The sequence below is a fragment of the Cannabis sativa genome, chromosome 7 (assembly GCF_029168945.1).
Source record: "Cannabis sativa cultivar Pink pepper isolate KNU-18-1 chromosome 7, ASM2916894v1, whole genome shotgun sequence".
Classification (NCBI taxonomy): Eukaryota; Viridiplantae; Streptophyta; class Magnoliopsida; order Rosales; family Cannabaceae; genus Cannabis; species Cannabis sativa.
In genome coordinates this window covers 1,527,202-1,546,737 of record NC_083607.1, presented here as the reverse complement: position 1 = coordinate 1,546,737, position 19,536 = coordinate 1,527,202, and the positions used below count along the sequence as shown (strand labels likewise).

General features: G+C 32.3%; 2 protein-coding genes across 8 annotated transcripts; one reads left to right on the top strand and one right to left on the bottom strand.

Annotated features, from left to right (window-relative positions):
- Positions 1-138: 138 nt before the first annotated feature.
- Positions 139-8,780, bottom strand: LOC115696226 (increased DNA methylation 1). 7 transcript variants are annotated; one of them, XM_030623132.2, is made up of 10 exons: positions 8,548-8,780; positions 4,580-7,708; positions 3,340-3,463; positions 2,810-2,892; positions 2,376-2,617; positions 2,051-2,137; positions 1,567-1,666; positions 1,102-1,303; positions 850-1,014; positions 139-804 (listed from the first exon to the last, which is right to left on the bottom strand). In XM_030623132.2, the coding sequence occupies exons 2-10, from the start codon at positions 7,412-7,414 to the stop codon at positions 353-355; spliced, it is 4,290 nt and encodes a 1,429-aa protein (XP_030478992.2). In that variant the 5' UTR covers positions 7,415-7,708; positions 8,548-8,780; the 3' UTR covers positions 139-352. The 7 variants fall into 7 exon arrangements, with proteins under 7 accessions (XP_030478992.2, XP_060975114.1, XP_030478989.2 ...); XM_061119131.1 differs by adding an exon at positions 8,385-8,399 and having other exon boundaries at positions 139-1,014; positions 8,548-8,755; XM_030623129.2 differs by having other exon boundaries at positions 139-1,014.
- Positions 8,781-14,579: 5,799 nt separating this feature from the next.
- Positions 14,580-19,273, top strand: LOC115697996 (protein DJ-1 homolog B). The gene is made up of 8 exons (XM_030625173.2): positions 14,580-14,826; positions 15,521-15,724; positions 16,276-16,425; positions 16,545-16,727; positions 17,448-17,528; positions 17,817-18,017; positions 18,102-18,242; positions 18,838-19,273. Exons 1-8 carry the CDS (start codon positions 14,665-14,667, stop codon positions 19,033-19,035), a joined length of 1,320 nt encoding a protein of 439 aa, XP_030481033.2. The 5' UTR covers positions 14,580-14,664; the 3' UTR covers positions 19,036-19,273.
- The last annotated feature ends 263 nt before the right edge of the window (positions 19,274-19,536 follow it).

Sequence of the window (19,536 nt, the reverse complement as noted above, 5' to 3'; positions counted from 1 at the left end):
AATATCTAGTTATTAAGTATTAAGTAAAATTACCACATGATAATCTCTTATCGATCTAGGTCATTAATTTTTTTTTAAATTAATTTAAATATACCAATAAAAAATATAACACGTTAAAATAACTTAACATTAACAAAATTCCAAAATTATAATATAAATATTATTACACCAAAAATTAAACCTAATTATTTATTTACAATAAAAATTAAATTTAAATATTTATACCGCAAATTAATCATCTACAAAATATACTAAAAATATGTATTTCAAAATACCTCATTTTAGATATAATTTCTCACTAAAATCTAAATGAAACAAAAGCTTCCCCTTTTTTTTTCTTTCCTAAAAACTTTTATTTCAATTCAACATTACAATTCTTGTCATAGGCAATCTGAGGCTGTGTTTCATCATGAGACTGAGACATAGCCATAGATTTAATATTACAAAGCATTTTAGTAGAATTTTTATCACCTAATTCAGAAGTTGTTGGGTCTTCTTCTTCACAGGACAGCTTTGAAAATTGCTCCTGCAAAATTCTTAATTCCTCTTCACTTAACACTTTCTTATTACTTCTTTCCATACTTCTCATTTCTGCTTCTCTACAACAACAACACCTTCCATCACATTGCGTATAGTCATTCCCGAGTCTCGTTTCTACTGATTCGGTACTCATCTTCTTCGTCTTTCTGCGAACTTTTTTCGGTTTACCATCATTGTTAGCTTCAAGTGACTCCAAATCCTTCTTCTTTTTGCGGCCTCTTTTCGGTTTACCACCGTTAACTTCAATTGACTCCAAATCCTTTCCTTTCCTCACCATGGCTTTACTTTCGGTTTTAGCAACAGTTCTGCCTGAATTACAATCCACATTCGGTTTCTGAACAGCAGTCTCATCAGTTTCGGTGCAAACTTCAGAACCCGTGAAGGGTTTTTCATCCTTCGATATGGATTTGGGTACTTTCTTACATTCCACAATGATATTCGTTGATTCATTTTCTCTCAACCGAAACGCATCACCTGTTCAACATCATTGGCAATTAAGTATTTACAATAAAATTGCAGAAGGGACAACAAATAGAGATTAAACGAGGAAAAGATACTCACCGGATTGTCCATGTTTCGCTCCATTGCCATAAAGGGTCTTCTTTAGCAAAACTGTACCGGGAAAAACCATCATGTTGATCTTGTTTAGACTCTTTTTTTCACTGTCTTCAACAAGTTCAAAGCCGAAACCCTCGGTCCATGTCTCTATCAAATCTGGAATGGCAGCTACCACGATTTTTTCGACCTTAAAAGAAATAAGCATCTACAGCCACGATGAAAAGAGGAGAGTATAAACACAAACACAATGCATATATACAATTTAGTCAGTTAGATGGAGCTGTCTACTACATTTTTTCTTCCTCATTTCGAAATAGGAATTAGAACTACTACAAATGTCTGAAAAGAAAAAGAAAAAGAAAAGTATAGAACCGAGTCAGATCAGATGCATTTTGATTGGGAATAGAAAGAAACTACCAACCTTTAAGAAAATGAAAATATTTTAACAATGGATTTATAATTTTATACCTCTTCAATTGCAGATACAAGTCTTCGACACATTCCTTGTCGACGATAGTTACTGCATGTTGCAATGAGGGGCATCTCTGCAACTGTTGTTCCATGAACCCTGTGAAAAGCTCAGACTTTAGATTAACAAAGTTAAGAAACACAGTAAAAAACAAGCTCACTTTCTCCATTTGTCTAATATCACAAAGTCCATACTACCGCATATTCGCATATTCATAGGAAGAAAACTAATGACCAGATTTTATATTGTCCCAAAAGTTTCATGCAAGTTTTGTTAAGTTATCAGGGAACTAAAATACCGGTTCATGCAAAATCACTACCTATTACCGAAAGATATGTGAGGCAAAAGATAAAAAGCTTACTTTATTGATATCAAAGACATAGAAAGATACAATCTTGGCCTCTATAATCCTAATCAATTATAGTAGAGATACTAATATCAAACGAACTACAATATAAGGACTAAGTATTAATGATTGGCTACCTGACGGATGCTACAGATATTAGCACATCATCTTTCTCAAGGACCACAGTATAAAATCCTTGGAAATTCAAACGGGCGAATTCCGACCTGATGGAAAAAAAAAAGCAAAGACAAACTAATCAACAACATAGGCAGTTGGTATATAGTTTCCCAAACATACTTAGACGAAAAATATAAGAAAAATGCATCTGTTCAGTTGTTAGAATGGAGCAGTAAGAAATCTCACACACACCAAGTATGTTAAGAAAGACGTTTTAATAGGATGATATTACCAGTAAAAGAATATAGCGATAAAATAATTTTAAAGAAAAATAGATGAGCTGACCCCCAATTGTATAAGACTTGAGGTATCATGTTGATGCCTGTTCTTGGATCAACCATTGATAGAAAGCATTCCTCCATAATTGTGAGGGCAACCGCTAATCTTGAATTACATTCTGCTTTTAAAGCAAACCGTTGGGCAGAATGAACCTTTTGGTCATCATGAATGCATTTCAGAAGTGTCCATGTAAAGCCATCAGTAATATGATTAATGAGGCCAACACGCGATTGAAGCCCAGAGTAAACCTGCACACACACACCCATTGCACCCAATAGTAAGAGTTTGGCACCGAGAAAAGCAATAATCTCAAAAGTATTTCTAGTCCACAGAAATTTATTCATTAAGACAAAATTAGAAGAAACAAAATTGTAGAGAGACGACATGTGAGAAAAGAATTATCAAATTTTTCGGTTCAATAAAATATTAAAATACCATACCTCCTGACAGCTCGTACCACAAAATGAGGAATCTGATATTACTTGTCGGCCTCTATCCTTTTCTTTAAGGCAAGCATCGTGATCTGTTAACAAGGAAAGTTATTGTAAACCACCCACTTGTCCAGGTAAAGAAACACAAATGAAAATGTACTCTTCTCTTCGAATCCTTAACGCATTTATATTATCTATTTACAGGTTTTCAATAACAAGAGAGAAGGAAAAATCAGAAGATACAAAGCTTAACATTTATGCTAGCAAATCACAATTCAGACTATCACATTCTTTCATAATGTACTTACTTAATGTAAATCAATTTATAGGAAGTTAGCAAATATGTTAATGAGTCAAATTAATATTTGCATTTAGTAAGTAAGTGAGCATAGGATTACAGCTCACAATATCATTTTATAATCAAGCCAACTTCTTTCTTTAAAAACTTATTTTCCTTTTAACTTCCATATATTTAACAAGACACCAATCTGCCAGCTTCACAGAAAGGTTCATAAATTTCATTTAGAAAGAATAATTACATTTGTGCTCGCACTGTGAACATTTTAATGCATCAGAAGCACTTGAAGCATTTTTGTCATCCACCAAAGAGTCACATATCCAACAAGTGCAGTTCGGGCAATACCAACTGCCTTCGGGGAGTTCCTAGAGTACAGAACAAAAGATCCAAGGATTATTATGACAGCCAAGTGGATTAATATAAAATCTCATAAACATCTAAATACTAATAAAAAGTCCAAAAAGGGCCTTAGTACTCTTTCCACAAGTCTAAGTTATTCGAAAGATTATTGGTTATAAAATCCATCAAGTTACCAAGTCTCTCCTCGTGTCCATGTAATACATGCTTTCATTTTTTTTTTCTTTAATAACGGGAAAATACAAGAATAGGAGAGTGATTAGAAAACCACTGAAACATAGACAACAAATTAGAATTGCAATCTCTATACACAGGTCAGCATGCTCATTCTTGCAATTTACACACCATTTCACAATTCTCCTAATCTCTTTCTGCTTTATCCAGTATTTATAACCTATCATAAGGAGGAAGTGCAATCAAGTATACATAGTTTTGAAGAATTTAGGCAGATAATTAATGTTTGGACATACTTTTTTTTTTTATAGAAATTAGCTAACACTAGGGCAGGCCAATTTGATGTTGGTTTTGTTTAAAGGACCTATTGTTCTTGTTTTCAATACTCAACATGGCAGGCCAATGAAAAATGGCACATTTCAATTCCTATGATCAATGAGTATTACATTTAAGAAATTATAATAAAAAAGTGCGGTGGCATTAGAGCAGTAATTTAGAGCAGAAATAAATTAAATGCCTAAAACTAGGAATTTTCTAAAATATGTCTTCCATTACATATCTCCATTAATTTATTCTGATCCTTATTACTAAATTCTAAAATACGCTTTCCGTTACATCTCTTAATTAATTTATTCCAATTCTGATTACTAAATTCTAAAATACGCCTTCGGTTACATCTCTCCATTAATCTATTCCGTTTCTGATTACTAAATAAATGGAGAGATGTAACGGAATGCATACTTTAGAAAATTCCTAGTTTTAGGCATTTAATTTATTTTAATTGTAAATCATGATAAGAGGACTAGATTAGATTTGATAGCTGCCTATCTTCTCTATACAAACATATCTGCATTCTATTTTTTCAAATAAAAATAATTAAACCCTTCTTTTATTTTTGCCTTCCAAGCAAGAAAATTAGAAAAATAAGATGCGAAATCCAAAAGGCGAACCTGTGTAGACATACAAGCCTGGTGGAAAGTTGAAGGACAGCTATCACAGCAAATTAATTCGCCTCCATCGCCGCAGATCCCACATGAATCATCATTTCGGTCATCCTCATCAAGACGAACCACTGCGCCACCTCCTTTCCTTGTCTTGTATTCAGCTGACCAGGCTTGGAGTTGACATAAGGTGAATGGCTTACCCGATTCCATGAAAAGATTCAAGCACGGACGGTTAAGTTTGAACCCAGCATGAATTTTGAACTCTAAAACTGTAAGTACCTTGCTGCAACACTTACAAAAAATGCCATCCCTGGTTATTTGACCATCTTTGATAACAGAATCATCCTTAGGATTTCGATATTGTATTACATCTTTTAAAGATACAACCCCACTATCAATCATCCAAGACAAAACTGTTCTTACTCCAACAGAATACCACTTCCCATCCTTAAAGTGCTTTCCCCCATTAACGAGGCTCGGAAGCAATCTGCAGCTACGCTTTTGGCTTTTAAGCTTTTTCCAAGCTTTTGCTTTGTAGTTTTTCTTACCAGAAGGATCTTTTGTCGTGCTTGCACTAAATTTTTTTTTCTTAATGATAGCTGAAACCAGCAAGTCATCATCTTTAATACGACATCTTGATTTCTTCTTCACAATTTTAGACTCAGTGTAATCAGAACAACTCCTCTTTTTCGAGTTCAGTGAAGACGCGCTCTTAACAGTTTCTTCATTTCTTCCATAGGCTATAATGTCTCCCTGATCCTGATCCAGGTCTTCATTACCATTAACACACAGTAAGTCAGCCATATCTATAGAAGCTGAACCTAGATTGCCACTTTGTTCGAGTGCGCTCTGTTCAATTTCAGATATTCTTTTAGACTTCCTGCGTGCCTTCTTCTTCGAAGTAATGTCTGGAGAACATGTATCATCCACTGTGAGTTTCGAGGCTTCATGCTGCTGTTTACTATCTTCCTCAACCTGTACAGAATGCATAGCAACACCCGGCTCTTTTTCAATAGCCGACCCATCTTGTAATCTCAGTGGAGAATGCTTGACATCTGAAACTCGGCCTCCCTGAAGTTCATTATCCTCTGAAGAAATAACTTCCTTAATTGTCTCAATATTAACATCATCACTCTGTTTGACAGAGATTTGACTACTTGTATTGCCATCTTGATTAAGAAAAACAGATTGCCCAAGCACATTGTAACAGTTTATGGAAGTAAGAGAAACATCGTGCAAGCTACCAGCCGGCACAACAGTGCTATCAGTTCCATTTTCAGGTAAGCAAGTCATACCCAAACTAGAGAATTCTATACATCGATTTCCAATCTCGACCACGAGCACACCACCTTTTGGATAAAGTTGTGTGCACTTCGAAAGCTCTATTACCTTGTTATTCATCTGTTTGCCAGATTCTTCATGTCCAAATTGCTGAAAATAGTCATGGGAATTCCCCTCGGAAACTACCAATGCACTTTCATCAGCCAAAGAAGACCCACAAATGGAAGTTGGCAGATCTCTGTTTGCAATCTGGTGATTAATACTATGAGCCTTTTCCAAGGGTAACAATCTATCTGACTTGCTACTCCTGTCAATCAAAATGCTTTGAGTTGCTTTAACTGTCTCTCCCTTTCGCAAAGCACCAATCTTTCTGTCAACAAACACAACAACTACAAAAGGGTCTAACATTCTCCATTGATAAGACAATTCTGAAGCATTTTTCTCTTTCTCAAGAGCTAAAATAGTATCAGATAAATCTGAATAGAATTGACTGATATTAGTCCATTTCTTAACACCTTCCTCCACCGAACCATATCCATCTGCCATCAAAAGTTCACCACATGCCCTCCAAGCTTTAGGGAATTCGCGAACTGGCCTTCCCTTTGGTGATATATAAACCGTCTCCGTATATTGCCTACTTGGTCTTTTACGCTTCTCAGTGTCCCATCCCGCTGCTTTAAGTAACTCAACAGCATGGTACTGGATAAGCGGCCGAGGATCCTTGTTTGACTGGAGTAGCGGATGAGGACCATCAGTTAAGCTTGTCTCCACTACATAAGTTGATAATTCTAACTCACAATTTCGGTTTTCTAGAGGTCTTTCCTCAGCATCTGAAGGACATTCAGATCTCTCTTGAACGTTCACAGTTGGACTTGCAGCCACAAGTCGCGATGCAAAGCTCTCCTGAGAAACAGGTGAAGCAATAGCTTTACCTATACTTACATCCTTTGAAGCAATCCCTTCCAAACCTGGTACCCTGCCCTTGGAGGAAACATGAGGATCGCCCACTGTGCACGCTCTCACTATCTGTCCATGTTGCTTTAACAGATAGCAACTAGATGTTACTCCCTGACTGGAAGATTCCACCAAACGAAGAGTAACCACTTCAGAGCTGGGCTCTGTAGCATTCTTTCCGGGAATTGCTGGAGAAACCTTTCCCAAATCACATTCACTATTTGGAACCTCATAAACTGAATCTTTTGTTAGTTCACCACTCGCATCATCACAATCTCTGTTAGACGAAACAACCTGTTTCGGAAAATATACTAGTTCAGAGGCCTCCCTAAAATCTTCTGTCACAGTAGAAAGTTCCTCCACACATGTATTCTTGGAGGAATAATTACTTGTTGCAGCGGAATTTTCACTGTTTGAACAAAATGATGTATCAATGTTCTTACTAGACTCACATTCAAAGTTAATGACTCCAGTCACAACACACTTCTTACTAGTACTACTACCAGTGTCATCCCTAAAGAAAATCTCTCTGAATATACACCTCTCAACCTTAGACCCCTCGAAGCCATCGTCATGCAAATCTTCAATCCCATTATCCAGTAACATCTCTACCAACAGAACTAATTTTCCCAGTCTTTTTCTGTTCAATCTACATATACATTTGTGTCAAGAACCACAAGGTCTACATTGCTTTTAACTTTTGAAGAGTTAAACGCATTCTCTCTTTTCAAATTACTACACAAGAAAAAGACAAGTAACCTCATTAGCATGCAATTCCTCAATTTTTCTTATCCGAAACCGCTATTAGCATTGTCACATATGAAAGCATCATATCAGAAAGTATAGTCATCCATGTCATTGCAAATATACACTTCTTAGATCAGAAGATGCTCAATATCCCTGTTTACAATGTTTGGAAGCAAAACCTCAGAACTTGAAAGACAAATACAAATCACATTTCAGTAAATAAGCAATTAGAAAAGTACAAGACAGTGATACTTATACATTTCTACATTCAAACCTCAAAGTCACAAACATAAGCCATTAAAATTGAAGAAAAAAAAACAACAATGGATTCAGAAAAACAAAGTTATTTCTTGCTCAAACCATTGTAGCATATCTAAGGATTCAAAGCACCTTCAGCTCATCATAATCATATACATCCAAATTTCCATCTACCAAAAACTTAGCTTTATCAATACAACAGAAAGATGGGGTACAAAGTAGAACAACAATTAAACCTAGACTATTGTAAATAAATTTCCCTTGAGAAATCCCAAATTTATTGAGAGAAACCAAAGAAAAATCTACATTGTGCTCCCAAAGATTGAAGAAAATATAGATCAAAATACACAATTAGGCATTTCTCCTCAACAAACACTGGTGATTAAACCGAGGAAGTTAAGAAAAGAGAAAATCATGAATTTCTCCAAACAATTCCTGGATACATATCACCCAGCCATGCAATGATCCTTAATCATTTTAAACCATATAAACAACTCAATCAACAAAAACCCACAAAAATTTTCAATCAAAAATTATCAAAACCCACTCAACGAACAATAATCAAACTCACATTTCCACTGCATTTCTTCGATGAACATGCAAAAAGAAGATCAAACCAATCAATCAAACAATAATTGATAAGAAATTAGGGTTTCGCCAAGCTAGAGAAAAAAGATTAGATGAGCTGAGCTGAGCTGAGCTGAGCTTAGAGAAAACAAACAATAACAACTCACCGAAACCGAAACCACTCAAAGCGATAAAGAAGGTGTATAGAGATTTCAATATGAGCGAGTAGTGCTCTAAGCTAAAACAGATGGCATTTCACAATGGCAACAAAATCTCACCATTGAAGACTCTTTCTTTCTTTCTCTTTCTCTCTCTCTCTCTTTCTCTCTCTCTCTCTTCTTCTTCTTCCTCTCTTTTCTCATGTGAATGAGTGAGTGAGAGTAATATATAGTATAGAGTAGCATTGGATTGTGTATCTATATGTGTATATATAAATAATAATAATAATAAATAAATAAAATAAAAACAATTTAGCTTTGTCTCTTTGTGTGTCTTTGAATTGGGATTTTTTTATTATTTTTTGTTATGTATTTGGTCATAAAACCCTAAAAATGGGGTTTTGTTGAATGAGTAGACATATTGTTTTGTGATTGGTTAGCGATACTTCATAAAAATTATTATATTAAACTATATATGACCTGATACTTAGTTGGACCAATAGCGATATCGCCTTTTAGCATCTCGTATTGGGCACCAGTAGTGTCCAGTACCTTCTATAGGTAGTGTCCCATAATTAGTTAACGATATTTTTTTTTAAGTTATATGGGAGTCGGTACTTAATTACACCAATAACAGTATGACACTGAGAAAGGTGCTAAGCACCAATAATGTTTTTTTAGCAATTCTCTTGTTAAATAATTCATTATCATATTTTATGTGTTGTTATAGTAATATAATTGTAATAAATTTTATGTTGTGAGAAAATAAGTTGTTGTAGTTAGGAGTTTTAGTGTAGTTTAAGTTAATGTTTTTGTACTTGAATTTTCCTTAAAAAAAATTATAACGGTTAACTGATTATTTTTTTGGAGTCTTTCAAACTACATAGTATAATTAGATTGGTTAGACGATTTATAGAACTAAATAAGTCCAAAGGCGCCTAGTAACTCATAAAGTATAAAAGATTTTCAATCTCGATTTAAAGTTCTCATTTATTGTCTTTGTATGTCTTTGAATTAGATTTTTTTTATTATTATTTTCATATTTTTTTTTTTTCATAAAACCCTAAAAATGGGATTTTGTTAAATAATAATTCCTTCAATCATTATAGTTATATTATTATTGTAATAATAATATTAATTAATTTTTAGTTGATTTTATGTAGTGAGAAATTAAGTTATTGTAGTTAGGAGTTAATGTTTTGTACTTAAACTTTCCTTAAAAAAAATATAACCGTTGATTGATTATTTGTTTGGAGTATTTTGAACTACATAGTACATTTGGTTAAACGGTCTATAGAACTAAATAAATCCAAAGACGCCTAATAACTCTAGAAAGTATAGAAAATTTCCAATCTTGTTCTTGTTTACTGTCTTTGAATTGAAATTTTATTATTATTTTATATTTTTGGTCATAAAACCATAAAAATGGGGTTTTGTAATAATAATTCATTCATCATCATATTTTATGTTGTTATAGTTATATAATTGTAATAATAATATTAATTAATTTTTAGTTGACTTAATTTATGTAGTGAGAAAATAAGTTGGTGTAGTTAGAAGTTAATGTTTTGAACTTAAATTTTCCTTAAAAAAAAATGGGGTAAGTTGAAAAATGCCTCTTTTATTAATCAATTAACCAAATTTGCCTCTAATTTTATATTTATTTGATACATACCTCTTTTTAAGTGTATTGTACCCAAAATACCCAGACATAAGAGAGTCACATGGAGAGTATCTTGAAATTACAAGGGCAAAATTGGTACAATGTTTAAAAAAAAAGGCAAAAATGATATACTTTAAAAAAGAGGGTAAAAATGAAAGAGGACAACATAAAAAGGGTATAGAGTATAATTTCCTCAAAAAAAATTATAATTGTTAACTGATTATTCGTTTGGAATATTTCGAACTACATAATACATTTAAATTGGTTAGACGATCTCAAAATTAAATAAGTCCAAAAGCACCTAGTAACTAAGAAAGCATAAAAAATTTCCAATCTCGATTCAAAGTTCTCATTTATTGTCTTTGTGTATTTGAATTTATTTTTGTTAAATAATAATTCCTTCATTATCACATTTTATGTGTTGTTATAGTTATATAATAATAATTATACTAATGATTAATTTTTAGTTGTGAGAAAAAAAGTTATTGTAATTAAGAGTTAATGTTCTGTACTTAAACTTTCCAAAAATAAAATAACCGTTAACTCATAAAAGTAATATTATTCTAACCGTTAAATTACAAGTTTAAAAGTGTCAAATAACTCAAAGAGTATACAAAAATTCCAATCAATCTCAATTTAAAATTCTCATTTGTTGTCTTTATATGTGTTTGATTAATTTTTTATTTTATTCTTATGCTTTGGTCATAAAACCCTGAAAATGAGGTTTATTAATCCATCACATTTGTGTGTCATTATAAATAATATCAATTAATATTTTCTTAGTTTTATGTTGTGAAAAAATAAGTTGTAGTTAAAAGTTCGTTTAGTTTAGTTAGTTAATATTTTGTATTCAATTTTTCTTAAAAAAATTCTAACCATTAACTGATAAGATAAGAATAATTTATTCGTTTAGAGTCTTTCAAACTACGTATCATATTGAACTTAGTTGGAAGGTATACAAAACTAATCAAGTTTAAAGGTGTCAAATAACTCAAAAAGCATGAAAAATTTCCAATTCAATCTCGATTCAAAATTCTCATTTATTGTCTTTGAATCGAATTTTTATATTTTTATATTTTGGTCATAAAACCCTAAAAATGACCAAAATATAAAAATATTTAATATAATATTATTAATTATTTTTTATTTAATTGCATGTTGTTAAAACATAAGTGTTGTAGTTAGGACTTAGAAATGAGTGTACTTGTATAATTAGACCATGTGTTTTGCAAAAGTTACAGATTAGACCCTGTGTTTTGTTAAATGATAAAATGGATCCTGTATTTTCTAAAATAGTAAAAATAGGACCCTGAGCTTAATTTTTGACAACTTTTTTTTTTTAATACAACCAACTTGAAGACAATGCTTAATACGAACAAATACAAAAAATGTAAACAGTTTTGTCATAACACTTTTAGATCGTATTATAATTAAACTTTATTTTGACAAAAAATCAATTCAGGGTCCTATTTGTACTATTTTAGAAAATACAGGGTCCATTTTGTCATTTAACAAAACACAGAGTCCAATTTGTAACTTTTGCAAAACAAAGGGTCCAAAATAGTATTTATCCTTCTTTAAAAATAAATTCTAACTGTCAACTAATAAGAGTGATATCATTCGTTTAGAATCTTTTGAGTCATGTAGCACAATTAGATTGGTTAGACAATAACTAAACAAATCTAAAGACGCCAAATAACTCAAAAATAAAGCATAAAAAATTTAAATTCAATCTCAATTCAAGTTCTTATTTATTGAATCTATTCCTTGATGAAATAATTGCCAAATTCTAATAAAAACTTATTTATATTCTCTTATATACACACATTCTTAATTTATGCAATTGCATATAATCTCCATTCTCCAATGAAAATATTATTTATAACTTAAATTACATTTTTACAAGAATAATGATATGTGTACAATTATTTTTTTATATATCAAATAGTACACACACTTTAAATTAATGATATAATGCTTGTCAATTTTAGGGACTCAATTTAAAACAATCATCCATTATAAAATTTTGTCACATTAATAAATTTATTTTATAGTATTTCAATGTATATAAATGTATAAGAAATGTTATAAAATTCAGACAAATATGATAGATAATAATATTGTAGGAGCTCTTATAGTGAATTGTCTATAAATGATGTGATATTCAATTATTCATAACAATTATTTTATTTCCTATTTATAGTTGTAGAAAAAAAAAAATATGACAAAGAATTAATTTTCTAGATTTTTTTTTCTTTGATTTTCTGATAAAGGATTTTTCTAGAAATTTAATAACAGGATTTTAAAAATATTAAAATTTTTACACCAAAATATATAAAATGTAATCTTTATTATATAAATGCTCCCACGCGCTTGTTCTTACTTTTTTACACTTCAAGTTTTTTATTTACACTTATACCACTTGCATACACATTACATGCAGCACAAGTGTTGCTTACATGTCAGGTGATAGACTTGACTCCTATTAATCACTCCATAATTTCCCTCTCTTTTTTTCTTTTTATTTTAAATTTTGTTTCAGTTTTTATTTTTAAAAAACAAAACTTCCATAACTGAATTTCGTCTCCCTTCACGATCAAAACCCATTTTCCCCTGCTTACTTTTTTGCCATTTTTTTTAAACTTCCATTAACCGATTTCAATAACCGTTTGTACTCTATTTTTATTGCTGTGAATCTATATATAATCATGGCTATTACTCGTTCTTCATCCTTCCCTTCTCCATTGCCCAAACAAAATTCAAAAATAGGTGTTAAATCTGTAGCAAATAGGTTCAAAGGAAAACATCTAGTTGTAGAAGATAATGACTCCGACTTTGTTCCTCCTACTTTGTTCCTCCTGTATTGAAACAGATAAATGCTCTCATTTGTGTTATTTGGTATCGGGAGTAAAGTTAGAGGGTGTTGGTTTATGGTACTAAATCAGATGCGTAGCGAAAACATTTAATAGAATATTAATGTACCACACTTTAGGATCTACATATGTACATATATTAATTTTGAAATAAGAGATGGTAGGATATATTTACCTCTTGAAGCGAATCAAGGCATCATTGAATTTTTTCGTAAGTTGTATCCTATAATAGTGATGACAAACTCACACCGCGATCTTCTAGATCTTTCACCACGCATAAGGATTAATGTAGGCTAGTTATGATAAAATTGTATAATGTGTTATTGGGATATCTCAAAACATGAGCAAGAACATTTTTTTTCTCTAAGTGAATAATAATTAAAGCTTGATTAACTTTTTTTTTAAGGTTTCTATTATCCTAAATTCTACATGAGGTGACATGGTATTCATTTGGGTGACACGGGGGACGTTTGAAGACCTGGACGGATGACACCATCCTTGGCATGTCGTGCAGGGTGAGTTATTTCTCAAAAATAACTTATTAAAAGAATAAGCTCGCATACACCGACCATGGTAAATACGGTTGTAATATCTTCAAATGTACTTTTCATAAGTGTTAAAGCATTCAAATCTCGATCACAATCTTGATTTTGTAGGATAAATTCGCATTGACAAGAAACAAAAGAAAATCTTCCTAGTTCCCTTTTAGTTTTATTTATTTTAGAAAAGTAAACAAGTTTTTCATTTTATTTCTTATTTGTTTTGGGAGATCTAACTGATGCAATCATTCCTATCAATAGTAGATCTATTTCACTATTCAGGGATTTAATGTCAATTATTCAAGAGAGCTCTTACGTTGTAAAATAATAAACTTTTGAGAGTGATCAATAACTTATTTTTTATTTTCTCACAAGTAAGAGTAAATGAGAGTAGGCTATCACCACTATTACATGATTGAACTTTTATAAATCTATGTATTCTTATAGCTTAATTACATATAATTATTATTAATTATTATTTATTATTTTTATCACTTTAATTAACTCAGCATCGTTAGCTAAAAGCGAGATTAATATTTTTCTATATTATATGTATATATAGATTAAGGATCTACATCTATAATAATAAAAACCAATAAATTATTAATAAACATTTTATTAAAATAAGATATTTAAACTATGCTCAAGGGAATTTGTTCTGAATGAGGTATTGATAATTATGTGCTTCATTGTAAATATTTATCAAGATTTTTAATTAGTTATAATTTTTCGTTTATTCCTAGACTAGTATAACAGGTATGGTCTATCTATCTTTCATACCAAAGAATTTATTTTGTAATAATCACGAGCTCTAACTCTTTTGACTTAATATAATTACCCTTTTATTCAAAAAATAATAATAATAATAATATTTATTATTTTATTTTTATATATAGGTGTAAATATTACACGTGTCACAACTCTCTCATATAGTAAAAAGACACGTGGAATCAAGTTCTTCGCCATATCCAACAACAGTGTTTTAGAGCTCTTTTTTAAGTGAGCTCTCGAAAACTCTTCAATGAAACCCATCCTATAAATACCAATCCAAATGGCAGCATTACTCCATTTTCCTCCTCTTTCTCACTCTCTCTCTTTTCTCCCTTACAATTCAAAATCTCCAAATCTCTTCTTCACTCCCAAACGCCAAACCAACCGATTCCTTCTCTTCTCCGCCACCGCCATGGCTGCTGCTCCTCCCACTGCTCGCAAGGTACTCCTTCTTCTCATTATTGATTTGGTTTTAGTTATTCGTAAGTGATTAAGCGAAGCTCATTCGATTTTTGTTGTTGTTGTTGCTTTTTCTTCTGATTGATTTGGTTTCTATGGTTTGTGAGTGATAAAGTTAAGCGCATTCGATTTTTGTTGTTTTTTCTTCTTCTGATTGATTTGGTTTTTATGGTTTGTATGTGATTAAGCTAAGCTCAGTCAATTTGTGTTGTTTTTTTTTTTTTTCTGATTGATTTGGTTTTTATGGTTTGTAAGTGATTAATTAAGCTAATCTCATTCGATTTTCGTTGTTTCTTCTTCGGATTGATTTGGTTTTTATGGTTTGTAAGCGATTAATTAAGCTAAGCTCATTCAAATTCTGTTGTTGTTTCTTCTTCTGATTGATTTGGGTTTTCTGGTTTGTAAGTGATTAATTAAGCTAAGCTCATTCAATTTTTGTTGGATCTTCTTCTGATTAATTTGGTTTTTATGGTTTGTAAGTGATTAAGCTAAGCTCATTCAATTTCTGTTGTTGTTGTTGTTTCTTCTTCTTTCGATTGATTTGGTTTTTATGGCTTGTAAGTGATTAAGCTAAGTTCATTCAATTTTTGTTGTTTTTTCTTCTGATTAATTTGGTTAGTGATTAAGCTAAGCTAAGCTCAGTCGGTTTTTGTTGTTGTTTGATTTGATTTTATTAGGTTTTGGTTCCGATCGCTAATGGTACGGAGCCGATGGAAGCGGTGATCACCATTGATGTTTTGCGAAGAGCTGGAGCTGATGTTACCGTTGCTTCTGTGGAGAAGGAGCTTCGTGTTGATGCTTGTCATGGTGTTAAGATCATCGCTGATGCTTTGATTACTGATTATGGAGAACAAGGAATCTTCGACCTCATTACTCTACCTGTATGTATTATCTACTTTAATTGTTTCTTTTGATTGTTTGGATGAAGAGAAAATTTTGTGTTGTCGAATTGAGGCTTTTCACTTTTCAGTTTTTGTTTTGCTTGATGTCTTCAGTAATTTCTTTTTTGTTGATAAATATTTGATTGAGATTGTGTCGATGGCGCCAAAGTGAAACTTATACAATACTCGGATTGCAAATTATTTTTGTTATCGTTTTGCAATTTGAGGTGTGTTTATGTGACAATAGTCATTATAAAAATTTTATTAACAAAATAACCATGTTCAGTCGCACAAGCGACAAAAAATTACACTATGCGACCATAAATTTAAACTATTATTGTCACAGTATAAATTTGATGTGGTTATTTTGCTAATTTAACATTTTCATATTGCTAGTTTGGCAAATTTTCAATAAATCAATCTATTATATGTAGGATGGTTTTTCAACTTTGATTGTTTATGAAATTATGCTTTTTGGGTTGTTCATTGAGCTATTGCTGAGACATGTATTTGACTTGAAATTACTCTTTATTGCCTTTTTCATCCTATAGGGAGGCATGCCTGGAGCTACCAATCTTAAAAACAGTGGAATTCTAGAAAGCATGGTCAAGAAGCAGGCTGCAGATGGGCGGCTTTATGCTGCAGTTTGTGCTTCCCCTGCGGTGGCTCTCGGAGCTTGGGGTTTGTTGAAGGGTGTAAAAGTAAGCATACTAAGCTATTACGGCTATTACGATTCCTTGACATGATGCTATGTACTGTACTGAGCAGTTTCTTGTGTTTTGGTAGTGATTATCGATGAATGTATGTTGAATGTTGACAGGCAACGTGTTATCCGGCATTTATGGAACAATTAGCCTCTACTGCAAATGCTGTTGAATCAAGAGTGCAAATGGATGGAAAAGTTGTAACAAGTCGTGGACCTGGGACTACAATGGAATATGCTGTTGCACTGGTTGAGCAGTTGTATGGGAAGGAAAAAGCTGATGAAATTTCTGGCCCGCTGGTAAGGTCATATTCTTTTTCGACAAAAGATGAAAAATATATGGAGGAAACATCTGTTTGAACACACTTGAATGAGCAAACCTCTTTTTGTTTGTGACTTTAGTTATTGAAGCTTAAATGGGGTTTTTCAGTAGATTCTTTGGAAGCTAAACATTGGATTTCAAATGAGGAAAATCCAACACTTTCGAATGCTTAGAGCAATTGCGTAAGACACTTTTAGAATAATGATTGCGAAACAAGTTCTTGGGAAGGTTAAGCAGATAGAGATTGTTTGGGAAGCACATATTGGTGGTAGAGATTCACTTTTAAAGCCTGTTAAGTGGTGATGCCAATATCTAGCTTGGGCTGATACTGAACTCATGAAATTGGTAAAAAAAATTGTTAGCTTTGGCTCAAAAGACTGTCAACTAGTTTGCACTACTTTTTATAGTTTACCTTTTCTCTTACTGTTTGTGGCTGAATTTTTTTGGACACTTTGTGTGCTTTCACAGCTGTATAAATTATGCTAAGTTTAATTTGAAAACAATCTTCTACTGACGAGTGATACATAAAATACCCAACTGAATTGTTTGATGTGTTATTATCCCTCTTTTACACTGTTACCACCATACCTAAACCCACTTGGCTAATAGTTTCGTTTATCATCTTGTTCTACTTTTTACAGAAGAATTGCTTCTTTTACTCTTCTGATTTATTTTTTGGCTCATGAAACTTTAAATAGGTAATGCGATCCAACCATGGTGAAGACTATACTATAAAGGAGCTTAATCCTGTGCAATGGACATTCAATGATGGCCCTAGAGTGAGACTTTTGTTTATACTTTGCTTTTGTTGTTGAGTTTATGAATATATTTAGAATTAATCTACCTCTGTTAGAAAGGATTCGAGTAAATTACTTTAACATGCTTAAGTCTAACTCGATGAATAATGGATAAGGGAGCCAGCTTATATATTTGATAATTTAGTCAAAATTAGTGTCTTGTGTTCCCTCATTTATCAAAATTACGAGGAACACTGATGAATGAGTTCAAAAATGGGTTTGCTGATACCGAAATTTTCACAAATTCATGCACGGTTTACTTTGTCCCAGATTCTTGTACCTATTGCCAACGGTACAGAGGAAATGGAAGCTGTTATGATCATTGATATTTTACGAAGAGCAAAAGCAAATGTAGTTGTGGCGTCTGTTGAGGATAAAGTAGAAATTCTGGCTTCTCGCCAAGTCAAACTCGAAGCAGATATGCTTCTCGACGAGGCCGCCAGACTTTCGTACGATGTCATAGTTTTGCCAGTAAGTTATTTGGTCACCATTTGATTCAAGTCATCATCCATCTATTGATTTCCATCACTTGATGTTCTGTAATTTTTTTTTAAGGGCGGACTTGGTGGTGCTCAAGCTTTTGCAAACTCAGAAAAGCTAGTAAACTTGTTAAAGAAGCAACGGGAATCGAATAGACCTTACGGAGCCATCTGTGCTTCCCCAGCTCTAGTCCTCGAGCCCCACGGCTTGCTCAAGGTATGGCAACCATTCACACGAATGTGACTCGGTTTACGTATATATCTGTTTATCAAGAGCTTATGCTCCTCAGGAGCATCTCTAATACTCTCATACATATAATAAATAAGTGTTATAGTTTAGCATTTGAAGAATAAAAAAGCTTTCAAAGAAAAAAAGCTCTTTCATTACACTATGGAAGAGAAAAAGAAGAAGAAGAAGAGAGAGTATAGGAATAAAAAAGTGATATGATCAGAGAAAATGAAGTTATTCAGTCACATATGAAAAAAATACTCTTTTTTTTTTTTTGAGTTTGAGTTTCATAAGAACGAAGATAAGAAGGGGTTGTGCGATTATTAATTTTAATTGATGATATTTATACCACAAATTTTCTTAATTTTTGCAATAAAATATTTTTCTTTTATTCTTACAATAATTCTTTTTTACATAGATTTGAAAATGTCATTGTGTATTTGAAACATGATGCTAGCCTAAAAGTATTTTAAATCAATAATTTATGTCCTGATATAGTGTTAGGAACATAAATATTACTTCTAAATACTTGGTACAAATAGATTTTTGTAATTTCAAACAACTATCGGCTTCTTCTATACAGGGGAAAAAAGCAACAGCATTTCCTGCTATGGCGAACAAACTGTCGGATCAGAGCGAAGCCGAAAACAGGGTGGTGGTGGATGGAAACCTAATCACCAGCAGAGGTCCAGGAACTTCCATGGAGTTTGCTCTGGGCATTGTAGAGAAACTGTTCGGACGGGAGAAAGCGTTGGAGCTTGCCAAGACAATGCTATTGTAAGCCTCTACTCCCATAACATCTCTCTCTATATATATATCTATATCTATATATATATATATATAAATGAGATGATAGAAGTGGTTGGATTCATGTTTGAATATGAATCCACTAGGCTTACTTACTCACGTACGTGATGTTGGTTGTGTATAAAATAAAGTCCCAAAGATTTGGTTTTCAACATTTTATGTGTCTCTGAAATGATCTTATTTGAGTTATCTCATCAATTACTGTTTTGCTAGTTTCTGTTTTGAGTCATTAACCACAATTAGTCATGTTGGATAATTGTACAAAGTCACTAATTGAGCTGCCTTAGGTGAAACTGCATATAATGAGAATTACTAAAAAGTATTAGTGATGTCTAGTGCTGTAAATATGGGTCGAGATTATTGATAAGGTATGAAAAAATATGTGTTTAGGCATAACACGACATAATACAAAAAAATATAGATTTAAATACGATACGATACAAAAAATATGAACTTAAATACAACACGACAAGTT

What these genes read in the sequence shown, in the direction of transcription:
- LOC115697996 (XM_030625173.2), top strand. Translation starts at nt 14,665, where the DNA reads ATGGCAGCATTACTCCATTTTCCTCCTCTTTCTCACTCTCTCTCTTTT. An exon ending in CTCCTCCCACTGCTCGCAAG is followed by an intron (nt 14,827 to 15,520) that starts GTACTCCTTCTT and finishes TGATTTTATTAG; the next exon opens with GTTTTGGTTCCGATCGCTAA. An exon ending in TCGACCTCATTACTCTACCT is followed by an intron (nt 15,725 to 16,275) that starts GTATGTATTATC and finishes TTCATCCTATAG; the next exon opens with GGAGGCATGCCTGGAGCTAC.
- LOC115696226 (XM_030623129.2), bottom strand. Translation starts at nt 7,414, where the DNA reads ATGTTACTGGATAATGGGATTGAAGATTTGCATGACGATGGCTTCGAG. An exon ending in TTCACAGTGCGAGCACAAAT is followed by an intron (nt 2,893 to 3,339) that starts GTAATTATTCTT and finishes CCTTGTTAACAG; the next exon opens with ATCACGATGCTTGCCTTAAA. An exon ending in CAAGTCTTATACAATTGGGG is followed by an intron (nt 2,138 to 2,375) that starts GTCAGCTCATCT and finishes TTTTTCCATCAG; the next exon opens with GTCGGAATTCGCCCGTTTGA.